Here is a 23,220-nt window from a genome sequence, read left to right on the forward strand (position 1 = left end):
AGGCACAGGACTCTGTTATCAGCAAAAGGAATATCGACTCACAGGCAGAGCACGGTAATCCAGCCCAGCTTTACCTACTACTGATGCCCAAACCCAAACTCAGAGCTGCCTTGTATATAAAGGACCACTGAAATCTTGTTCTCATTGGGTTCACAAAAAAGCATTGATTTTGATGGTTTCTCCGAAGTACAAGAGACACCTTTACTGTACATCACTTAGTTCATCTCAGATGTTTTTAAAATCTGAAAGGGATGGACAGCTTGAGGGTGCTTTAGGGAAGGGGTCCCCACCTATGGTGAACTGCATAATTACTTCATTATATATTACAATGTAATAACAATAGAAATAAGTACATGATAAATGTAATGCTCTTGAATCATCTCAAACTTCACCTTTCCCTGGCGGTCCGTGGACAAATTGTCTTCCATGAAAACAGTCCCTGGTGCCAAAAAGCTTGGGGACCGCTGCTTCAGTGTACATAATACACACAAGGTTCTGAACACTTTTAAAGGATGATACTTTGGGAAAAGGTTATGACTAATGCTAGCTTTTTCAGAAAAAACATAACCATTTGATGCTTGGCCACTTTAGGGTTTCCAAAAATAAGTACTTCAAAAACAAACAGCTTATTCCTAGATATTTCAATGATAGGTGTCACAAAAAGCAGAGGCGGAAGACCTTCTCTTTCTCTAACACTTATAAGACTCCATTTGTACAGTGTTTGGTTTTCCATCTTTGGGAAAAGGAAATGAGTTTCTTAAAAATTTGTCATAATAAGAAAAGATTCCCATTTTCCCCAAACTTGTTAGAGTGAATTGCTAGAAAGGGTTACTTACAAATTTTAAGATAAAAAACTTATTCTGGGCCAGGCACAGTGGCTCACACCTGTAATCCTAGTACTCTGGGAGGCTGAGGTGGGAAGATTGCTTGAGCTCAGGAGTTCAAGGCCAGCTTGAACAAGAGTGAGATCCCATTTCTACCAAAAATAGAAAAAACTAGCCAGGGGTGGTGGTACATGCCTATAGTCCTAGTTACTCAGGAGGTTGAGGCAGGAGAATCATTTGAACTCAGGAGTTTGAGGTTACTGTGAGCTATGACAGGGCCACTGTATTCTACCCTGGGTGACTGAGTGAGACCCTGTCTCAAAAACAAAACAAAAACAAAAAAATTTTATTCTGTTGCATTAAATCTCTGCTACATCAACTGATATATTTCTATCAGTGACACAACTGTGGCCACTTACAGGATCATAGAAATGTGGCAGGAGGGGACTAGGAAGCAGGTGTACATGAGCAAAGATTTTCCCATCACCATTTTCTTCTCACCCTCTCTGCTATTTAAACTCAATCTGTGCCAGTTTATGGGTATTTAAAAACACTTTCCCCATTAAAACAATGGGTATTATGAAAGAGTGTTTATTTGTGTGATAGATTGAATGTCTGTGTCTCCCCCAAATTCACATGCTAAAATCCTAACCCATAAGGTGAGGGTAGGAGGAGGTGATATGGTCATGGGGTGAAGCCCTTAAGAATGGGATTAGTACCCTTATAAAAGAGTCCTTAGAGAGCTCCTTCATCCCCTCCACAGTGAGGACACAATGAAAAGGCGGCCATCTATGAACCGAAAGCAGGCCCTCAAAAGACACAAAATCTGGATCTTGGATTTTGCAGCCTCTGGAACTGTGAAACTTTATATTTATAAACTCTTGTTTATAAGCCATCCAGACTATGCCATTTTTGTTACAGCACCCAACAGACTAAGATAATCAGTGTCTTTACAAATGAAGTGCATTTTCCTATTTCTAAACTAGTTTTTATATACTTGGAAAACATACACAAATGTTTGCTTTTATTGCTCCCAGATGTGGACTTGAGAAACAAGGTGGTTTAGAATGTGAAGGTAAAGGGAGATGGAAGAACATTTCATCATTGAATACTTTGAATATCCACAACATACTATGTCTGCAGTTTTTCATCTTCTGTCTGCCTCCTTGGAACCCTAGCAGCTACAGATTGGAGGCAGAAAATCAACAAGCCACATGCAGTAAGCGGAACAGATTAGCATGCTTTCAGTTCGTTCCTGGACGTTCTAATATCAAAATAAACAAAAAGGGCGGCCAAAGACAGCTGTTTCCTGGTTGGGCCTTTCAGTGAAACCAACCCAGCACCCTGGAGGACCTGGGCTCATCAGCACAGAGCAGGGAGACAGATAATGCAAGATGGTACCAAGGCCAGAAAATGAAATGGAAGAGCCTAAGATGTTAGAAGTGGCAAAAAGAATATGATACAGTATCATGTATTGACAGCAAAGATGATAGGCATATTCATTGCTAGCACTACAGTTACACCTTGTATAAGCAAGTACAGTGAGCTCACGAGGAAGCTTGGATGCCTGGGGCTTGTCTGGGGTGTGGATACCTGAAGCGTTGGTGCGAATGTATAAGATCTCACTCTTGGCCCCACGGATATGGTCATTCTCCACCATGGTGAGGGTCACAGCCTTGACGTACACAGCGTACTGGGTCCAGGGCTTCAGCCCATGCAGTAAGATGCCAGGCTCAATGTCCTTGTTGGGTGGGAGGTCCACATCCACCATGTTCCAGCTGTTGGAGCCACAGGCATCCTGCCCATCATACTCTGTGACGTTTTTAAAGGGTCTGAAAGACAATCAACCAAGCTCAGAGAATGTTTCAGGGCTCTGACATCAAAGCACACAAAAATCTTCCAACAGTCCCAGCACATCACATTTTCTATAACAGGACTCCTAAATAAAATAGTCAATTAAATTTTTACAATAGAATAAAATTAAGCAACTGGACTCTAGGTTTCACCACACTTATGCACTATAGTACTTATTACTATGCCTTAAGAAGAGTAAGTTCTATAGTTACTACTCCCTAAGTACATATGCAAATGCTATTTTTCTCTCTCCCAATTACAGCATCTTTTCACCATTAAGAAAAAAACAAGCACATTCATTTAATGCAAACATCAGATATTAATATAAGTTTTGCAGAAAAATGACTTTTCTACAAAAAAAACAGAAGTAGCTCCTAGAATCTAAATTGCTCACAAACAATTCTGATGCTTAAGTATATTATAATACTCAAATATTTAGTTTCCAGATTGTCCTAAAAACCAGTATCAACTCCTTAGTGAAATTACCAGGCTGAAACTGCTGGTAAAAAGCATTGGCGTGACAATCAAAGAGAATATAGTATCTTGCACAGATTCGTAGTCGGGTAGGGATTCTACATTTATTATCAGAGAAAAGGGCTGGATGGCTGCTGGCCACTGGCTTCTGGGACTGACATTAACATAACCCTGTCTGCAGCCATGACAGGAGATCACGAGGGACGCCGATATACACGAACCCTGAATGCCTAGTCATCTTGAGCACCCCATTTCTCATTGGCTATAACCATTTCTAGGACCCTGCTCCGGCAGGGGGAAAGGGTGCAAGGTGCTGCCATTGGTGCCTCTGGGTCCTGCTACTGGGAAGCCAAGCACCTGGGAGAGAGACCCGCGGCATTAAGACGGGACCTGGGTAAGGGAGATGCTAAGCAGACTGTAGGAACCACCTGGACACAGGAGGCAAAGGAAGGAAGAGGGAGACCAAAGAGAGCTGCAATGTGAAGGGATACTTCGTGGCTGCTTAGATAGGCAACTGTCATCTGATGATACAACAAAAATCCCCAGCAGATTCCGGGGGAAGTCACAAAAGGTTTGAGACATGAATGCTGGTCTCTCTCCATTCTCCTGCCCTTATTTGGAGGGCTCACAACCTAGAGCCAAGGGCCACAGCTTAGGAGAGGCCCAGAGACAGAGTGACAGGAATGAGGTCATGCACTAGTGCAGGGGGTCACCTCAACTGAGCCATGTGTCCCCGAGTAGGGCTAGTGGGCACAAGGGTTGAAACAGTATGTCAACCATGTTCCTCATACAGCTTATGACAGTTTGGAGTGACCTCATTCTTGAAAAAACAAACTTTCCTTCCTTTGGGTTTATTTTATTCAAACATCTCTAATTACCCACTCAAGACTGAAAGGCCTCAAGCTAACACTTTCCCATCTGTGACTGTCACAGGCTGTGATGGATGTCACAGGACACCCAGGGAGGGCGAGTGAGGATGAAGCGTGGACACTCGGCATGGTTCTCCCCAGGGCCTCTGCTGGCTCCTCTGCCAACAAATACAACGACCAAAAGACTGGCCGTACCCACTCGCAGCCCTGTCAACAGAACATTGCCACCAAATGCAGAAACTCACGCTTCCTTGTAGTAAACAGTGAAGCTGATGAGATCTCTGTAGTCAGGGGGCCGGTACCGGTGCCAAGTTATGATAATGCGATTCTTCCACGTGGTGGTGGAGGTGAAATGCAGGACGTCACTTTCACCTGTGGCACAGAGAAACATCCATGAGCCACAGAGATCCACACATCTCTGAAAAGCACCTGCCCTGGCAGAGTTTCCCTCTTCCCCGAAGCCAGGTGTTTCTGCTAAGTCCCTTTCTTATTTTCCACTAAGAACACATTTCACTATGTGGAGCTCCAAGGAGTTCATTCCTTTGTTTTAGTTCCATCAGTTGCACCAGCTACTTGTCCAGGGAATTAGATGTGAACCTGTGAGTGTTTCCTGACCTGAAAGAGAAGGGCCACTTCAGTGAACAAGGTAGCCTCATCTTTCTGCCTGATCTCTAAGATGCTGGCTACCACAGCTGGCCTGGTGGGGTGAGAGTAAACCTTTAAGCTGGACTAAATCTCCTTAAAAGATGACGGCACTTGTTCCACAGTGGTGGATATCTGCTTGCTCCCATGTAACCACCAAAGACAGGTAAGAGATCACAGGGGTGCCACAGAAACAAATTTTTCTTGGTCTACAGTTGGTATCAAACTGGAAAGATGCAGGAACTCCTCTGAGATCTCCAGCTAGTGCCGGCAAACACTGGAGGACTAGATTAAACACGAACAAGAACACTTCTGCTTGGCCAAGCCCTGTGTGCTCCATGGGAAGTCAGTCTTGGCTGGCAGGTACAGCAGGGAAGCTGCCCCACACTTCCTCCTGTTCCTTGGACCAAGTTCCAACTCTGATGGGAACCAGGGAAGGACTGATGACTGCCTACCCTCGTGGAGATCTGAAACTCTCTGACAAGTGGTCCTTTCTCCCATATTTGTCTGAATCCAACTGCACACTCAGGAGGTGAAGCAGACAGACTGAAGGCAGTGGAAGACTTAGAAGTCTTTAGGGCAAAATGTGCTGGTCTGAGATTGGGAGATGTTGCAGTTCCTGCTGAAGTGTTATTAATATTTAGAGAGGAAACCATGATCTTGTTTTCAAAGGAAAATAAATGTCTACTCTATGATCTGACAGTCACTCTTAAGGAGAAAAGCACTTTGAATATGCTCTGATACAACCACTGTTACTATGGTCAATGCAGGGAGCAAGGCAGAGGCTTTGGAGGGAGAAGGCATTGGCTGTGAGCAGGCTTTCCAGTTCTGGGCCAAGTTCCTTCCCCCTAACACTGCTCTTGAGCAGCCTGAGCTGAGGGTCAACCAGGTAAATCCAAACACAAGCAAAACAAGCCACAGCCAAATGCTGAGCATTTCACAGATTCACCTCTGTGTGTGTGTGGTTGGCGGGGGGGGGGGGGGGGGGGGGGGGTATGCATGCACCAATTATCCTTGATCATATAAATTACACTATTTTTTCTATTATCTGTCCCTTATTAAAAGCCAAAGGTGAAGAGACAATTTACTTTCATAGCCCTATCCAGCCAAACAGAGCCACATGTTGTTAAAAGCAGTTTTCTCTCCAGGGTTAGATGAGAAATGCACTGCTATATCTCTGACATGAGAGCTTAAAGTAAAAGTTTTATAACCAGCACAAGGATGTAATTATATTGTTCTAAATTTAAAAAGCAATATCCACACAGGGATGCAGGATCACTCCATCTTTTTCATGTCAGGGTGGAAGGCAGAGGTGGCTGCTGCTGAGGGACGGGGAACCAGTGGCCCCCAGGGGCTGTGCTTGCAGCCGAGCCCCTGCACCCCCAGGCCAGAGCCAACAGGGCTAGAGTGTACTGGCTCTTCTTTGAAAATAATCTAACTGTGTGCCTGGGTATCAAAGGACATTTAACTCTGTGCATTCTGTAAGCACCGCTTTAAAGTCTGCGTAAGAATCTATTCATAAGTGTTTAACACACTCACATAGATGCTCAGGAAAATCTAGAAATATGAATACATTATGAATCTGCCCACTATCAACTTGGCAGACATTGGTAGGAGCAAAGTGCTAGTTAGGTGGTCTAGCGGTCCCTCGAATGAAACTAGGAGGGGGCCACGAAGGAAAGCCACTGTCCCAGGTGGGAGGCAGGTCCCCCATTATTGGGATGCTTGGGTCCGGGGTGTTTTGAACGTGGTCACTCACAGGAGGCTCTCTCCCCGTTGTTCCTGGTGTTTATGTCCCCTTTGCTCTGGCGCCCTTTAGTCCCCGTCACTTCCTCCATACGGTAAATTTCGGAAACACACAATTTGGGATTGAAAGCAAAGTACATTTTCCCCGATTTGATGGTCAGGTTGCGGTGGTCCCAGTCCCACAGCTGCTGCAAGTTCTGGTTGTCGAGGACATAGAAGGAATAATTCCTAGAAGCACAGAAAGTGATATTAGTGCACCTGCCCTTGGCCGCGGTCCCCTCTCGCCTGCTGGCCGCGTAATGGGTCCTCTTTACCACCTGCTCAATAATACGTTTCCTTTGGCAATGAGAGATTTAGTTATTAACACTATGTAAGAACAGATAGACACTGTTAATGGCAACAACATGATTCAAGGACAACATACTGAAATCGATAAGACACTAATTAATTTTATGACCTCTATTACCAACAAATAATGCTTCTCATACGGGAGGATGTTACTCGAATCATTCCCAAGAAATGCCTTAGGTTATTTTTCTCAGAGCTGAGTATGTACAATGCATTGCTTGAAATCAGTCCATGGGAGAAGAGACATGCTCTGCTACCCAACCGGAACAGCTTACACATCTGCTGTGAAGTCTCCCATTATCCCTGGGAGTCAATCCTGCCCGTGCCCAATCAGCAGTGTATGATGGGACCGGAAACTGCCAGAGGCAGTGACACAGGCTAGTTGTGGACCCGTCTTGGGGCTTCTCTCTCCTCCAGATTCATCTTTCACCCAGAGAAGCCCCAGCTCCAGTCCATGGAGAAGGTGTGGGGGAGGAGGACAGGCCCCCGTGGGCAGTCCCCCCAGGCCGCTCATCCAGGCACTGGAACTCTGTGTCCAGCACAGCAGTCCTCCAAGTTCGGTATGCACAAAGCTTATTTTCAGCATGCTGGCCCTGCCTCCAGAGCTTCTGATTCAATGGGTCTGGAGTGGGCTGAGAATCTGCATTTCTAACAGTGCCAGGTGATGCTTAGGCTGCTGTGGTCCCAGGACCACACTCGGAGAACCGCTGGTCTAACAGAGGCTGAGCTCCAGGGAGGTCCTGGAGCTCCAAAGCCCACCAGGCCAGACACGGCTCCTGGCCGCAGTGGGGGTCCACTGAAAGGAAGATGTGGGGAAACGGTTACCTCCGGCTACCCAGGTGTTGGGAGAAATCCATCCCTGGGGAGGTAAGAGAGCAGACAGCTACAGCTGAGAGTCTGGGGAAAGATCCTTGCTGTAGACTGTTTTCTCTGGCTCCCCTGGGGAGCCAGCAAGACAAGGCCATGGCTGAAGCCTGAGTCCTCTGTGCTGATGGGTCGGTCTGCTCCCCACAGTCCTCCTGCTCCCTCGCCTTGGTTTTCTTCTGGCCTCCATCACACACCTTCTAAAGAGCTGAGTTTAGGGATAGGTGCGGCACTTAGTCTGACTGCTAAGATCCATTCACAGATCTCACACACCAACATACAAAGAACAAAGGACACTGGCTTTCTCAGCGGGGACGGGGTCGCTAGGACTGCCCTGGAGGCTATCTCCATGGGTACCTCTCTGCACCCAGTGAGGGACTCCATTCACGCCCACACACCAGGACCTCTAGCCAGCTGGCCAAGCCTCGGCCTGAGTCTCATTCAGAGCAAAGCACAATCTACGCTTATGATGCTGCCACATAGTGCCGTGACATTTCCTTGAAAATTCACAAGGGCTTCCTGGTTCAGACCAGGAAGGACTTTAGAGACAGGGATCAGGACCAGGAATACCATCAATGAGCTACATAGCCACATGCAGGTCCTTTAGTACTGTCTGTAGCCCTGTTTACTCACTCGCAGAACAAGGGGTATGAACAGGTGACATTTGAGCTCCCTGCCTACTTTAAGAGTCCATGACACTAATGCCCAGAAGGGGTCACAGAGCTGAGGTGGAATCTGCCTACTAGTCGGAAGCCCAACCCCTGAGCACTGGGACCCTGTCCACACACGTGCTGGGGGTGGGGGCCGGGAGTCCTACCCACACAGGAGTTCCGTGAACCAACAGGTGAATCCAAAGACAGCACCTCTGAAAGCAAGCCAGGCTCCTCACAAAGCCACGTTTAGGCCTCTAAAAACACCAGTAGCCACCAAACCAGCAGCCAAAACTTCCAAGTCAATAATCCTTTCCTTTCAGTAAGAACTCACTCCCTAACACATACATGTCCTGGAAAAGGAACCTAAGACGCTGTCCAGTGACCCCAGACACGGTCCATGCAACACTAGGCATGTGTCCAGGAGGGGAGGGCCAGGACAGGGCTCAGTTAGACCTGCCATCCCTGGGGGCAGACCCCATCCACGTCTATTCCTTCTCACTGCCAGGCTGCACGTGGCACTGCTAGAGGGCAGGGGGACTCTGTCAGTCACATGACTGAAGGAGAGGTTTGGAGGAGGAAATGCATTTGTCCTGCCATGTGCCCATTTTTGCTCAGGGAGTATTTCCAGCTCCGAAGGAGACTCTGCAGTGTCAACACAATGACCCCAATGGGTCTGGCTGCTTCTAGGTACTTGAGTTTGCTTCATGGACAAAAAAATCCCTTTTGGAGAAGAAACCTCTGCGCTGCGAGAAAGACAATTAATCAGGTCGAACTTCCGTCTCAACCCGGCATGAGGCCTCTTTTACTAAACTAATTTCACTAGCCTAGCCAGGAACCAAACCTCACCAAAAAAGCACCTCTGAACAAAACGTTCTTCTCCCCACAGGAAGAAGCTCCAGTTATAAATCAGGAATTTGACAACTGAATGGCAGGCACACTGAAAGTGTGTAGTTGATTAATCACTTTGAAAAGCAAGATCATCTTTTTACAGTAAACACAAACATTTGTTATAACATGGAGAAGGCTGGGAGCCATGATACCAATATCAATAAAACCCAGGCGTCATGGAGCCGGTGGAAGCTAAAGAAAAATAAAAATAAAACCCTTGTCAAAATAATAATCAAGCCATTCACCAACTGCCTGTCAATACCGCTCCTGTTTTTCCAACCCCAGCCTGGGGCCTGGCTCCCCCCAAATTCCTTCCATGACTAGGTGAGAATTAAGAAAGGGTAAAAGGCAGAAACCTGTCTGCACATCTTCAAAATACGCATACACTTACATTCTCATTGTTTTCTAAAGGAAATGACTACTTAAGTAAATTACTCAGTAAATATGACTTCCTAATTGTTTATAAGCTCACTGTCTTTAAATTCAAAGAATATTTTTTAAAATTAAGTTGTTTATTTTTCTTTAGCTCCCACAGGCTCCATGATGCCTGGGTTTAATTGATATTGGTATTTTGGCTCTCAGCCTTCTCAATGTTGCAAAAAATGTTTGTTTCTGCACTGGGGTAGGCCCCATCTGCCAATCTGAAGGCCCAACGGGGAGGGTTGGGAGTGGCTGGTTATCTCTCTGAAGGCATCTGTATCTTATCTGTGTCCATGTTTTACATGCCTAGCACACAGTACACAGTCAACTGGTTTATTTGTGGCTGCAATCCTGGGGCCGTCTTAATTTCTAAGTTGTTGGTACCACCACTTCCCCACGGGCAGGGAGGGTGGGGAGCGAAGGCAGGCACAGTTGCTGGGGTTTGGAGCATTCCGTCTGGGAATCCAAAGATCAGCTGAACCCCATCTCCACCACTTACTAAGTAACAACTCTGAGCAAAGCAGTTCTCCTCTTCTCCCAGGCTGGAGTTTCTCAGCTGCAAACTGGAGGTGTCTTCCCTGCTCAGCTGGCCCCGAAGCCAGTTGGAAGAATTAGATGGGCTAAATATAAAAGGATACTGTGAGCTTTCAATCATCCCACAAAGGTGTGGGGTGACCTGTTCTCCTCCCTGAAGTGTCAAAGTCCCCTGGAACAAAGTCTTAAAAGAACAGGGAAGTCCTGTGCCTTGACAAAAAGGGCTGAGCCTGAGGTCTGCAATCTATGGAGGTAGGAAGGGACATTCCCCTCTTTTCAGCCCTTGCTGGCTTATTGAAAACAAATCTGCAAATATGCAACCAATCATTCCAGTTCATTTCTCAGAGAAGAAATTGTTGCCTCTTTATGGCTGTCTCTAGGGGGCATCAGAACCCAGCACACTGAGCCACGTGCAATGGATACAGCATTTGGCCTTTCTACAGATGCTCCTCCCAAACCATCTGCAACTGTGCCTTGTTTACACCTTGTCCATCTACCCCAAATTCAATATTTACATCAACCTTGGGGGCTCAGGAAGGGTGGGAAAGTACATTCAGGTGGATCCGGGCACCACAAAGATACTCAGAAAACGTTTTCTCGTTTTGTTGGCTGTTTTTTTTTTAATAGCTTCACAGAAGTATAATTTACGTACCAAAAAATTTATCCATGCTAAGTGTACAGTCTCATGAGCTTCTGTAAATTTATGCACCTGTCCAACCATCACCACTACCCAGTTTCAGAACATTTCCATCATCCAAAAGTTCCCTTGTTCCAGATGGTGGTCAATCTCCTCTCACCCTCAGCCATCACTGATCTACTTTCTATCTCTATAAGTTTTGCCTTTTCTGAAAATCAAACATTAATAGAGCCATACAATACATGGCCTTTTGGTGTATGGCTTTTATTTTTTCCCACTTAATGTTTCTGTAGTTCACCCATGTTGCTATACGCATCATACTTCATTCTCTTTTACTGCTGAGTAGCGTTCCATTGTGCCACGTTTTGTTTATCCATTCATCATCTGTTGGTGAATGTCTGGACTATTTCTAGTGGGTGGGCCTTTTATGAGGGGGCCATTGTGAGTAATACTACTATGAACATTCACATACAAGTCTTGTACGGGCATGTTTTCACTTCTCTTGGGTAGATGCTGGGCAAATCTTGGAATTGCTGGGTCACAGGGTCGAGTGTATATTTTTAAAGAGTTCCAGGGAACTGTCAAAGTGCAGCTTCATCTTAGAGCTGCAAGAAGGTAGCATATGAAGCTCTAAGTGTTACAAAGTTATGTAGTAGACAAAAGCATAAAGATGCCTAGATGCATGTATGGATTTCAATTCTTATAACCCAACATCCTCCATCTGTTTTTATTCTTTCCAAGGCACCAATCCTTGGTAGCACCCAAGAGTTTGAAACTTTAACTCCTTAGCTATCTGATGCCATCAGAAAATCAAGTTGTCCAAATAAAGTAATTTCCCAGATAATAATGATCTTCTCTTATGTAAGGGCTTAAAATTAGTCACTTTATAGAAATCTCATACATGTGGATTAGAAAATCGGTTTCCTTTGTAAACAACAGAGCCTTGATTTTCTTAATGTCTAAGGTTATTACTGTAGAACTACATAACATTACACATTGTAAACCCCGTTTACTCGAGGAAACCCTGGCTGTCTTGGGTTTTTCAGTGACTGACCACCCTGCTCTCTGTTCTGACGTGATTCTTCCTGTGTCTGTCACCAGCCTGGAAATCAGGTTAGCAGATCAGCTCACACTGAGTGTGACATAAAAGTAAATAGGCTCTGAGTGAGGACTAATGAGCTCTAGTCTAGGTAACGTGCTTGGGTTTCCTGTTCTGGACTACTCAGGAGATTTTTTGAGAAGGATCTCAGTGACATATTGGAAAGCCAAGGTTGTCAGAGTCGAAGAATCTCTGCACTTTGAAGTGTTCTGCTCTCCATCAAAAACAGAAGGCTACAGAACTTGCATCCTATCAAACCAAATGGAAACACTTATTCACGTTCTCACTGGCTATAAGAGAAGTTCAAGCAGAATAGTATTTTAAGGCAGCAGTGTGACAAGGAAATATTTAGGAAAAAAAAACCAAAGTGCTTTGGGGATAAGCACACAGTAAGGGATAAAAAGCAGTGGTTTCCAATCTCTAATGTGTGCTGAAAGTAACTAGCAGTCTTAAGAAAAAGCACTGATGCCTGGATCTTACCCTCCAAATCCTCCTACTAAATTGGGGTGAAGTATACAACTTGGGCATCAGGACTTCTCAACAGCCCCCCAGATAATTCTAACATGTGGCAAAGTTGGGGAAACTGAGATAAAAGTTATCTTGGATTAAAGCAAAAGCACACTGAAATTAAAATTTCAGATAGCTCTGCTAACACTCTTCTACTGAAAAGCCTTGAATAGGTTCCATGGCCTACCTGAATTATAACCTCTACGTTAGGGCCCATCACAACATCTTAAGTAATGCCAGCACCAACTCCCTCTCTGACATTATTTGCCCAACAGGCCCCAGGATGCCCCAACTCGTTGCCTTTGCTCTTGCCACCCTTCTCTGAATTCCTTCTTCAACCTCTGCTTTCAGAATGTTTCTGGAAACACTTCAAGGCCTCTTAAATGCCACCTCTTCTCAGAAGTCTGTCTGATCTTTTCAATTTGATATCTCTTCTTCAAGCCCAAGGCACATTTCTTTCTTTCCCCTGTGACACTCAGCAAGTTCTGCTTTGCACTGTTGACATGCATCTGTTTGTCATATCCTATCCTTCCCTTCCTCCCTCAGATTCTTTCCTTCTTGCAGAAGAAGTGAGGGGAGTAGGAGAAGGGGTGGAAACTTAACTCCATCTCTGAGTGTGAGGAGGAGAAAGAAAGAGTTGTTGCTACCGGTCACACCTGAAATAAAAAGAGCTCTTGGGGGAGTTCATCACAAGTGAGGACAAACTATACCTTTTTGGTCAGGGGTAAGGAAGGCAGGTGAGACTAAACAACTCCTACCACAACGTACAAGATTCTCAACAGCCCAGCTAAGGAGAGAGCCTCCAAGAAGTAGCATGTGGGAATAAAAGGCTGGAAGACTAGCATCGTCAGAGCTACAGGGTTACTGAGCTGGCAGCAGGCTGGGAAAACCCAGGCCCATTTGGCCTCCCCTCCCATCTAAAATGCTAATAGCAGGGCAGGGGCGGAAGCTTTCCTGGGAAGCCTCCCAGACACCTAAGCAGTAATGTGTATCCTTAAAAAGATCGCACTGATACTTCAGGTTTTATGAGTTTCAGATAATGAGAAATACATCATAAATATTCTTGCACATAAAAATCAGGCTTTAATTTTCAGCTACATTTAAGTGCATAATACTTTTAGTTAATGCACAATGAAAAGGTAATCACATCATGTAATAATTCCTAATAAAATTAATTAAACTCTGCTCTCAGTTTTCACCTCTACATCTATCACTTGCTTTGTTTTAAAAAAGTGTATCTTAGGCAGCAAAAAAAAAAAAAAAAAAAATTTATAGCTACCAATCTGCCAGAGATAAAGGGCTTGCCGATAGCAGGGATTCCAGAAACACAAACCTACTTAGAGGGGAAAAACAAAAACAAAAACCTGACCTAAAATTCATTTTAAAATTTAATACAACAAACAACCACCATCACCTCGAATTGGCAGAGCCTCAACTTGCCACGTAAGTGACTGAGATGTTCTGGGGTTGGATCTGCAACTAGCAAGAAGTTTTTCTAAAGAATCAGTGTTTCCAGTGGGGAGGACAGTGTGCTTTTCAAGGATGGAATGAAGAGCTGCCCTCTCTCTTCTGCTATATCAGATGATGGAATTTTAAGAATTTAAGACTGACCAAGAGTTAGTTTGAGAAAAACAAGGAGGCTGTAAAGAAACCCTTATGTGGTAACTTTATCCAGTTGGGGCAGATAAATCAGCAAGGACAACCTTTCCCATGACCTGCCCACCTCTTTTTTCCCCTAAATTATTTCCCCAAATTCTCTTTAGAAGGAATTCACTCCTTAATTGATGACTCCTTTTATTTCAAAGCATTAGTTTAAAGCCAGGCAAGAGCTGTACTTAAAAGGGAGAATGTGAAAAGTACATATACGAAGGTACACACGGACTAACAGCTGGCAAGAAATTCGTGTATGCAGTTAAGTACCAGCTTTCATCCTCCAGTGAAAAGCCCACAGCTATTTTAAAACCCCTAACACAAAGCATAATCCTGCAAAGGCAAAAACTCTAGCAATAGTGCAAATCCTATAAGCTAATCAATAAAAACAATTTTGCAAATCCAGATTTCTTTATAATGAAACGAAACGAAACTGTCCACATTCCTTCAATTCTCTCATGTTGCAGTATTTTGAAAGATGGAGTGGTTTGGACGTAGGAGAATGCAGTATTCCGAGGCAGACAGGGGTCATGTAAATGATGGGTTTCACCAGGAGGTAAGCACTTCAGACTCTTGGCAAAAGGAGCCCCAAGAGCATCCCTCTCTGCTGTCTCACTGGCCACAGTCAGACATGCAACCCTTGAAAGGCAAGGCATACCCACTGAGAATGAAAATATCTCTGTTTTCCAAAACAGCAACATCCTAAGATGTAGAATAGTGACTCTACATAAGACCCTGCTCGAGGAGATGGGCCATCACTCAGGCAGCACTGGCAATCCCGTGGCTTCTTCCTTTCTTCCATTTGACAAGGAAGGGCCCTTACCTTAGGAACGCAGAGTTTTACAAATACGCTGCTATTTTCTAACAGTAGATTGTCAGCTCAGGAAATTTGAAGCACTTACCCTTCTAGCTGCTCTTCTCCTAAGATCAGGCGGAGGTTTTTCAGGAAGGACAAGGAGACCAAGGCGTGGGAATGGCGGATCTTCACATAGCCCGTCACCACCTCGATGAGCCCCATGAAGTTCTCCAGTTCCGAAGCAATGTTATCTACATTAAAAGGGGGCCATGTCACTAAGGGCTCACATGCTGGTATAAGGGTGACATGCTCGGAGTCTTACAAATTGTGTGGAGATCAATACAATGGCAGGTGCCCACTGAGATGCTCAGTCTCCTGGCATGGGACCAGCCACCCCTTGTCAAACACACCCGTCCCTAGCCTTCACTTTCAACACCACTCCTGGGACAAGGCCTCCTGGGCAGGGGAAGGGAAGTTTCTAAGAGGCTGGGTACTGCAGCTCCCAAGCTGATTAAGAGAATGTAAAATCATAAATACCAGACTACCAATTAGCTAAGGCTGACAGATCTAGGGAACGTCTTTTAATATGCTCTGTCAACAGATAGTACTGCCTCCACAGTACACGGGCATGACTAAATAAACATTTTCTTGGTCTCATTAGGAGGTGCCTTTGCCGCATTTCTAATTCCTAAGACACAGGGATCTATAGTTAAAGGTTTCACCCTACTAAGACTGGAAGAAAATATACCAAAAGTTAACAGTAGCCGTCTGCAGGTGATTTTAATAGTCATTTCCAAATTTCTAAGTTTTCCATAACGCTCATGTAATGCTTCTGTAATTAGAAAATACTTGGAAAACTAGTTGACAATACAGATGTAAAAAATAAAACCCATGATATATAAACAATGAATTTCCTTTCATCTTGTTTAGCCTTTTTCTCATAGCAAATAAAAAACAAACTTCAGTTCAACTTATGCCAAAATTATAATAAAGACTATAATTACTTGGGTGTGGTTCAATTAATGGGATTTTACTGCGTATGATTTATGAAGACTTACTTATTAATAAAAGGTTCTATTTTTGCCTTGAATTGATAAAAATAAAAGACTAAGGGTACTTTCCTGCAGGATAAGGCCTGACACTTAATTCACAGTTTAATGGCTTTCCAAGAGAAATCAAAGGGAAATACAAGTTGAGAAGACAAGAGGTTCTTTGCAGTTGATGTTTTAAGGACGAGATCCTAAATTTTAAATGTGAGGTGGGAAGTATATTAGTTAAGGCCAGGAAATCTCCTTTTCAATGAGATGTCCCATCTTCCTAAATACAACCGTTCTCCTGCATTGGATATAAACTGGAAGATACATTTCATCATCATACATGAATACATACCAATTCCTTCCCAAATGATTTCTCCATGGATTTAATTCATGGATCTTATTTTTTTCTTCAGGATAGAAAGATTTTAAAAAAAGGTTTAGGCACTTAAAAATATACGTTCTATGGATAAGTAAATCAAAAGTAAATGAATCAATGCAGGTAGAGTAAAAGAGAATAAAACTTTGGAAGTACCATGAGGGCAAGGGAGTTCTCGCTGAGGGGAAAAGGGTTAGCTCTGCTGTGAAGGGGTAGGGGGGTGGGGGGGGTTGTACTGAAGAAAAACAAAGGAATATAAAAAAATTCAAAAGAACAGAGCAAAAACTTGTTTCTGTTATTTCCAAACATAAGAATATAGTTTACTCATTTACCAAATATTAAGGAAAAGTAAATTCACAAGATAAACACATTGGTCATTTTTCTTTCTCAAACTGTAAAGAAGAGGGGAGGGAGGGGAGGGGAGGGGAGGGGAGGGGAGGGGAGGGGAGGGGAGGGGAGGGGAGGGGAGGGGAGGGGAGGGGAGGGGAGGGGAGGGGAGGGGAGGGGAGGGGAGGGGAGGGGAGGGGAGGGGAGGGGAGGGGAGGGGAGGGGAGAATTCTTCACAAAAAACTTACCAAAAAATTCCTTTCAACGTCAGGCTCTTTTACTGTATTCTAGCTTATCAAACTCAGGCTCTTTTACTGTATTCTAGCTTATCAAACTATCAAGTCTCCTGACCAAGTGGTCCCAGTGGTCAAGACTTTAAGGCACCATTACTAGAAGCCCTTGTCAATTAACGATCAGAAGTGAGAAGATCATAGACTACGTCAGTGGAAAGTGCTTTGCACAAGTGCAATTAGAGGCTAACTGCCAGGAATGTCATAAAAGTGCAAATAAAGGTGACTCTACAGGGCTGAGGCTGAAGTTTTACATACACGATGATGCACACTTGTATCTTTCTGGCTCTCAGAAGTAAATCTGGGGATCTACCACTCTTTTGGACTTAGTATTATTTTAATGCGATAGATATCATTAAGCTCTTCCCTTTGCTCAGTCTCCTCAATAAATCCAAGTAACCAAACTTTTCAGAGCTAAAGATGTGTGGATGTGGCTGCAGCTGGAGTCTGCTGAGTCATGCCTCTGCTCCAACAGCCTCTCTGGGGTTTGTTTGTCAGGACTTGTCTCTTCTATGCGTGATATGACTAATAGAGAAACGAAGGATGATGACCCTCTTTATAGGAATACATGATGTGCCAACGGCTAAAAAACAGATTGCCTTTAAATCTGTTTTTTATCTTTGAGGGAAACTCCAAGGAGAGACGTCATGCATGAAGCTTACGCACCATGTTGTTTTTCTAAGCCCATACTTCAGTGGTGATTCAGGGACAGGAGCACAAAAAGCATCAACAAAAGAAAACCAAGAGATCCAGCCATTCTTCCAGCGGGGTGGAATACTTACTGCCTCGTCGGATATTAATGAGCAAGTTGCCCTTGAAGATGGTGCATCCTTGGAGCATTTGAGCAGAAGTAACAGAATCAATGGTTTTTGTTTTCTTTTCTTCCTCACAGACCTTGGGGCAAGGACCTTCACAAGGGATGCAGTACATACTGTTGAAGATAAAGATTAACCAGTCAAAAACACAGAGAATTGACTCTGTCTCCTTGCATTAAAAATCTATAAGGATATGCTTTTTAGCTATTAATATTACAGCACGCATTTAAAAACGCAAATATTTTTAAGCGATCAAGTGGTCACATGGTATCTCATCACCAAGCCCACCCAGGATAAGCCACTCAAATCGCAGCTACAAGGACAAAGTGCCTACAAAGGAAAATCATGTTGCTTATTTCCAGACAATACACATGACACATCCTCGAGGCACGTGTGTATCATAGGCTGTTGACTGGTGACCCAGCTGGCTCCATGTGGGAGAGACAGCACCACAGAAAAGCAGCTCTGGGGGCTACAAAGGAGAACAGACCCTCTCTCTGATGTCGTGGCCCTTGCCTGTGCTCTTGGAGGAGTAGCTGAGAGAGTTGACGGGGACAGCAAAGGAACTGCAGTGTCTCTGCCAGTAACAGGAGTCCAACTCCTGCAGTCACTGTCTCAGCAGTGCCCAGGGAGGAATTCCAAAAGGCATGTGATGTGATATAGCACACAGATCTGTCATTTTCTTGCTAAAGCACAAATGAAATTATTTCTTGACAGTGTTTTGCAGAAACTTGTAAATTGATCCAAATGTTGTTTGTGCTACACATACAATAAAAGGAATTTCCATTACTTTATCATGAGCTCCTATTTCAAATGCTATCCTGAATGTGCCACAAACCACCAAGAGTCAGGGATGAGTAAGACTGGCACTTTTCCTGCTTATCTACCATTATTTAGGAAATAGCAGACAAAAGGCTAATCTAGCAGCTGAACCCTTGGAATCTGTAACTATATACAGAACAAGGGTCAGAAAGTTGGGTTGATTTCCAAACAAGATAAATGATACAACCTTACCGGATGTGTGTGTAACAGGATGGTTAAGTTAGAGAGCCATTATATGTATGTTGTTATTCTTAAATGATATTTTAAACTTCATGAAACAAAAACATTCAAGAAAAACAGTGTAAGTTATAGCTCTTTTTATTAAAGTCCCTTTCCCCCACCCCAGACCGTTATTTCGTATCTAAGACCAAGGATGCAGGGTTTTATTTTGTTTAAAAGATTATGGGTAAACAAAATTCTCTAGTATTTCTTATTTCATGTTGGATGAACAGTGTTCCAGATCTCCAAAGGGTCTCGTAGGAACTGGACCTACCCAAAGAGGGGGAGAGTCTTCCTCCCTCCACATCATATTCAACACTCTTATTTCTAACCTGTGGAGTGACCTCTCAGCACTTTTTTTTGTCTTCTGTTTTTTCTAATTTACCTACAGACCATATAATCCCCTACCCTACCTTTTAAAAACAATTATTTTGAAATAATTATAGAGTCACAGAAAGGTGCAAAAATAGCACAGAGAGGTCCTGTGTACCCTTCATTCAATTTCCTACAATGGATTCTAGGTCTTACATAATAATGTAATATCAAAACCAGGAAATTAACACTGGTACAAGGTGCCTGTAGTTTTAGAGCACCTTAACACTTGTGTAGATTTGTGTAATCACCACCACAATGAAGATACATAACTATTCCATCACCATCAAGATCTCCCTGGTGCTACCAGTTCATAGTCACTTTCCCCAATTCCAGCCCCCAATATTCCTAACTCCTCATGACCAATAATCTGTTTTCTGTCTCTACAATTTTGTCATTTTGAGAATGCTATATAAATGGAATTATACAGTGTATGACCTTTAGAGATTGGCATTTTTCACACAGCATAATGTCCTGGAGATTCATGCAAGTTGCTGTGTATTTCCATGGTTTGTTCCTTTTTATTGCTGTGTAATATTCCATGGCATTAATCTACCACAGTTTGTTTAACCAATTACCTATTACAGGACATATGAGTTGTTTCCAGTTTGTGGCTTTTACCAAGAAAGCTACCATGAACAATGCTGTACATATTTCTGTGTGGATGTAAGTTTTCATCTCTCTGGGATAAATTAAAAGTGCATGTTAAATTTCTTACCATATTTTATTCAAACAGAAAAATCTGAACCAAATACCTCTGTTACATTGTTTGGGAATCATCTAGCATTTAAAGAATTTTTTTTAAAGAAGTGTTCTGATTACATTTCACATGACAAAGATGACATCACACTGAGTTTATGGGCAAGCTACCCTTTCCTTGCTTGCACCCCCAGAAGGAAGGTGACGTCTGAATTGTGGCTGAGCCTCAACTTGCTTCCAGGTACTGCCCCTGGGCCCAAGATCTGCACTGATAAAAACCCTTTACATGCTAAGGCTACCAATAAAATGTAAGATGTGGTAGACTTATTTTGGGTGGAATATGAATACTTCGTGGCTCACTGGAGTCCTCAACCCATTTATAATTTTTAAATTTTTGAGTAATATTTTTCTTTTTACTATTGTAATGGTTATAGAAATTATAAGAGGCAGAAACTTGCTCTACATCTAATAAAAAAATGAGTTTTATCTTTGACGGTAAGCTTATAGTAGGAGCAACATCTTCACATATTACACTAGAAAAAGAACCCCTTTTATGAACATTTGCTTGATGGAGCTTATAGAAATGAATTGCAGCAAAAATTATATTCAAAATTAATGTTTACTTTTCTTATGGTATATTTGTAGAATAGCTTTATTTTGAAAAACCCAGAAATGTACAGGTCCCCTGGTGCTAACCATGGAGGAGGCATTTGGCCCATGATGACAGAACTTTCCTAAAAGTTCTTTGTCCTGCTCCAGGAGAGGAAATAGCAATCCCAAATCTACAATGTTCTTTTTGCTTCCATAGTTACAGTCCCTACATTTTGTAACAATGTTAGGTATCTCATTTTCAAAAACATAAACCCAATACCCAATCTACCGAGGTCCAGTCTGCACCCACAAAAGTTTGTTGTAAGAAACGACATTTGTAGCCGGGCGCGGTGGCTCACGCCTGTAATCCTAGCACTCTGGGAGGCTGAGGCGGGCGGATTGCTCGAGGTCAGGAGTTCGAAACCAGCCTGAGCAAGAGCGAGACCCCGTCTCTACTATAAATAGAAAGAAATTAATTGGCCAACTAATATATATATAAAATTAGCGGGGCATGGTGGCGCATGCCTGTAGTCCCAGCTACTCGGGAGGCTGAGGCAGCAGGATTGCTTGAGCCCAGGAGTTTGAGGTTGCTGTGAGCTAGGCTGACGCCACGGCACTCACTCTAGCCTGGGCAACAAGCGAGACTCTGTCTCAAAAAAAAAAAAAAAGAAACGACATTTGTTATAAGGAACAACTCTGTTTCCCAAGTGAAGCCTCAAAGTGCAGGAAGGAAAGTGAGGGATAGAAAGAAGCTGACAGAGGGTTGAGGTGAAAAGGGGAGAAGAAGATGCTGATGGTAAACACAGCAGTTACTGTCACCTGCTGCTGGTTTGGGCACAGGGCCTACGCAGGCACTAAGGGATGTTTGGGGGCTGCTTGCTGGCTTTTAGGATGGTGGTGGGGGCTTGTTTTGTCTTCCCTTTTGCACTTCCAAAGACTTCCCTGGGCTAGCAGCACCCAGATGTGGAAAATCTAAAACTGTAGGGTCCCCTGTACCTTTAGGGCAGCTCAGCAAGTGAACAGAGAGATCCTGATCTCTGGGCACCTCAGCCAGCAAGCCAGGTACTTAATTTCAAATGGCCAGGTAGGACACTTTAAAAACAAAACATAAAGCAAACTGGGGGGGGGGGGGCGCGGGGACTATGTCAATTGCTCCTGGATCTCAGCAAAAATTTAAGTTAGGCCAGTCCTCTCGGATGGACCCATCTCGGTTAATCTGGTTAATCTCTTGACAGCCCCACCCTGATGGAACAACTGACAGTCTGCACCTTTCCGTTCCCTGGGGAGCACGTGTGAACGCCACTGACCTCTGCGTGCCATTGCGGATGAAGCCCGAGGGGCACTCCTGCATGCACTCGCCGTCGTGGATCACGAAGCCCTCCGAGTCGCTGCTCTCGGCGCTGGGGATGTTGGCGCAGAAGTCGCGGTCTACGCAGCGCCAGCCCTCAAACCGGTAGGTGCCGGGCGGGCAGGCGGGCACGCAGACGCCGGCGTAGTAGTAGTGGCGGCAGGCCACGCAGGCCGTGGCGTTGTCGGGCGCGCTGCAGCTGCCCAGGCACTCGGGGTGGCAGCACTCGCTGTTCTCGGTGCACGCCCGCTTCCCGCACGTGCTCGGGCACACTGTGGGGACAGAGGGGGAAAGGACACGGTGAGGTGGGCGAGGGCTGCACGGCTTCCTCCAGGCCTGGCTGGCAAATTTCTGGGTGATCCCCCGCCTCCACCACCACCACCACGTCCATCAGTGGGGTGGGGGGGCAAAGCAAGACCCTCCACGAAACCCCCCTCCCTCCACAATCGCTGTCCTTTCACCCTGAAAAGATGGAAAATTACTAGGTGCTCGCGGTGGTTGGAGAAAGAATTCTCACACAGTGTTTAGGATAGAAAGAAGTGCAAAGTTTACTAGAGAGAGAGAGAAAGAGAGAAGAGAGAGGGAGAGAGAGAAGAGGGAGAGAGAGAGAAGAGGGAAGGGGGAGAAAAGGGAGAGAGAGAAGAGGAAGAGAGAGAGGGAAAGAGAAAGAGAAGAGGTAGAGAGAGAGAGAAGAGGGAGAGAGAGGGAGGGAGAGAAGAGAGGGAGAGAGAGAAGAGAGAGAGAGAGGGAGAGAGAAGAGAGAGAGAAGAGAGAGAAGAGGGAGAGAGAGGGAGAGAGAAGAGAGAGAGAGGGAGAGAGAGAAGAGGGAGGGAGAGAAGAGGGAGGGAGGAAGAGGGAGAGAGAGGGAGGGAGAGAAGAGAGAGAGAGGAAGAGAAGAGGGAGGGAGAGAAGAGGGAGGGAGAGAGAGGGAGAGAGAAGAGAGAGAGAAGAGAGAGAAGAGGGAGAGAGAGGGAGGGAGAGAAGAGAGAGAGAGGGAGAGAGAAGAGAGAGAGAAGAGAGAGAAGAGGGAGAGAGAAGAGAGAGAGAGGGAGAGAGAAGAGAGAGAGAGGAAGAGAGAGAAGAGGGAGGGAGAGAAGAGGGAGGGAGAGGGAGAGAGAATAGGGAGAGAGAGGGGGAGAGGGAGAGAGAAGAGAGAGAGGGAGGGAGAGAGAGGGAGAGAAGAGAGAGGGAGAGAGAATAGGAAGAGAGAGGGAGAGAGAAGAGGGAGAGAGAGGGAGAGAGAAGAGAGAGAGAGGAAGAGAGAGAAGAGGGAGGGAGAGAAGAGGGAGGGAGAGGGAGAGAGAATAGGGAGAGAGAGGGGGAGAGAAGAGGGAGAGAGAGGGGGAGAGGGAGAGAGAAGAGAGAGAGGGAGGGAGAGAGAGGGAGAGAAGAGGGAGGGAGAGAGAGGGAGAGAGAATAGGAAGAGAGAGGGAGAGAGAAGAGGGAGAGAGAGAAGAGGGAGAGAGAGAAGAGGAAGGGAGAAAGAGGGAGAGAGAAAAGAGGGAGAGAGAGGGAGAGA

General features: G+C 44.7%; 1 protein-coding gene across 3 annotated transcripts in view; it reads right to left on the bottom strand.

The window, feature by feature from the left end:
* The window catches only part of IGF1R (insulin like growth factor 1 receptor), a 291,232-nt gene that overhangs the window by 44,681 nt on the left and 223,331 nt on the right, over positions 1-23,220 (bottom strand). For all 3 annotated transcript variants that reach the window (XM_012764522.2, XM_012764524.2, XM_076004800.1), the window contains exons 3-8: positions 21,661-21,973; positions 17,618-17,766; positions 14,912-15,056; positions 6,423-6,637; positions 4,267-4,393; positions 2,418-2,656 (exon numbers count right to left, since the gene is read on the bottom strand). In XM_012764522.2, the coding sequence (XP_012619976.1) occupies positions 2,418-2,656; positions 4,267-4,393; positions 6,423-6,637; positions 14,912-15,056; positions 17,618-17,766; positions 21,661-21,973 (1,188 nt within the window). The remainder of the gene's footprint in view (positions 1-2,417; positions 2,657-4,266; positions 4,394-6,422; positions 6,638-14,911; positions 15,057-17,617; positions 17,767-21,660; positions 21,974-23,220) is intronic.

Source organism: Microcebus murinus, chromosome 7 (genome assembly GCF_040939455.1).
Source record: "Microcebus murinus isolate Inina chromosome 7, M.murinus_Inina_mat1.0, whole genome shotgun sequence".
Classification (NCBI taxonomy): domain Eukaryota; kingdom Metazoa; phylum Chordata; class Mammalia; order Primates; family Cheirogaleidae; genus Microcebus; species Microcebus murinus.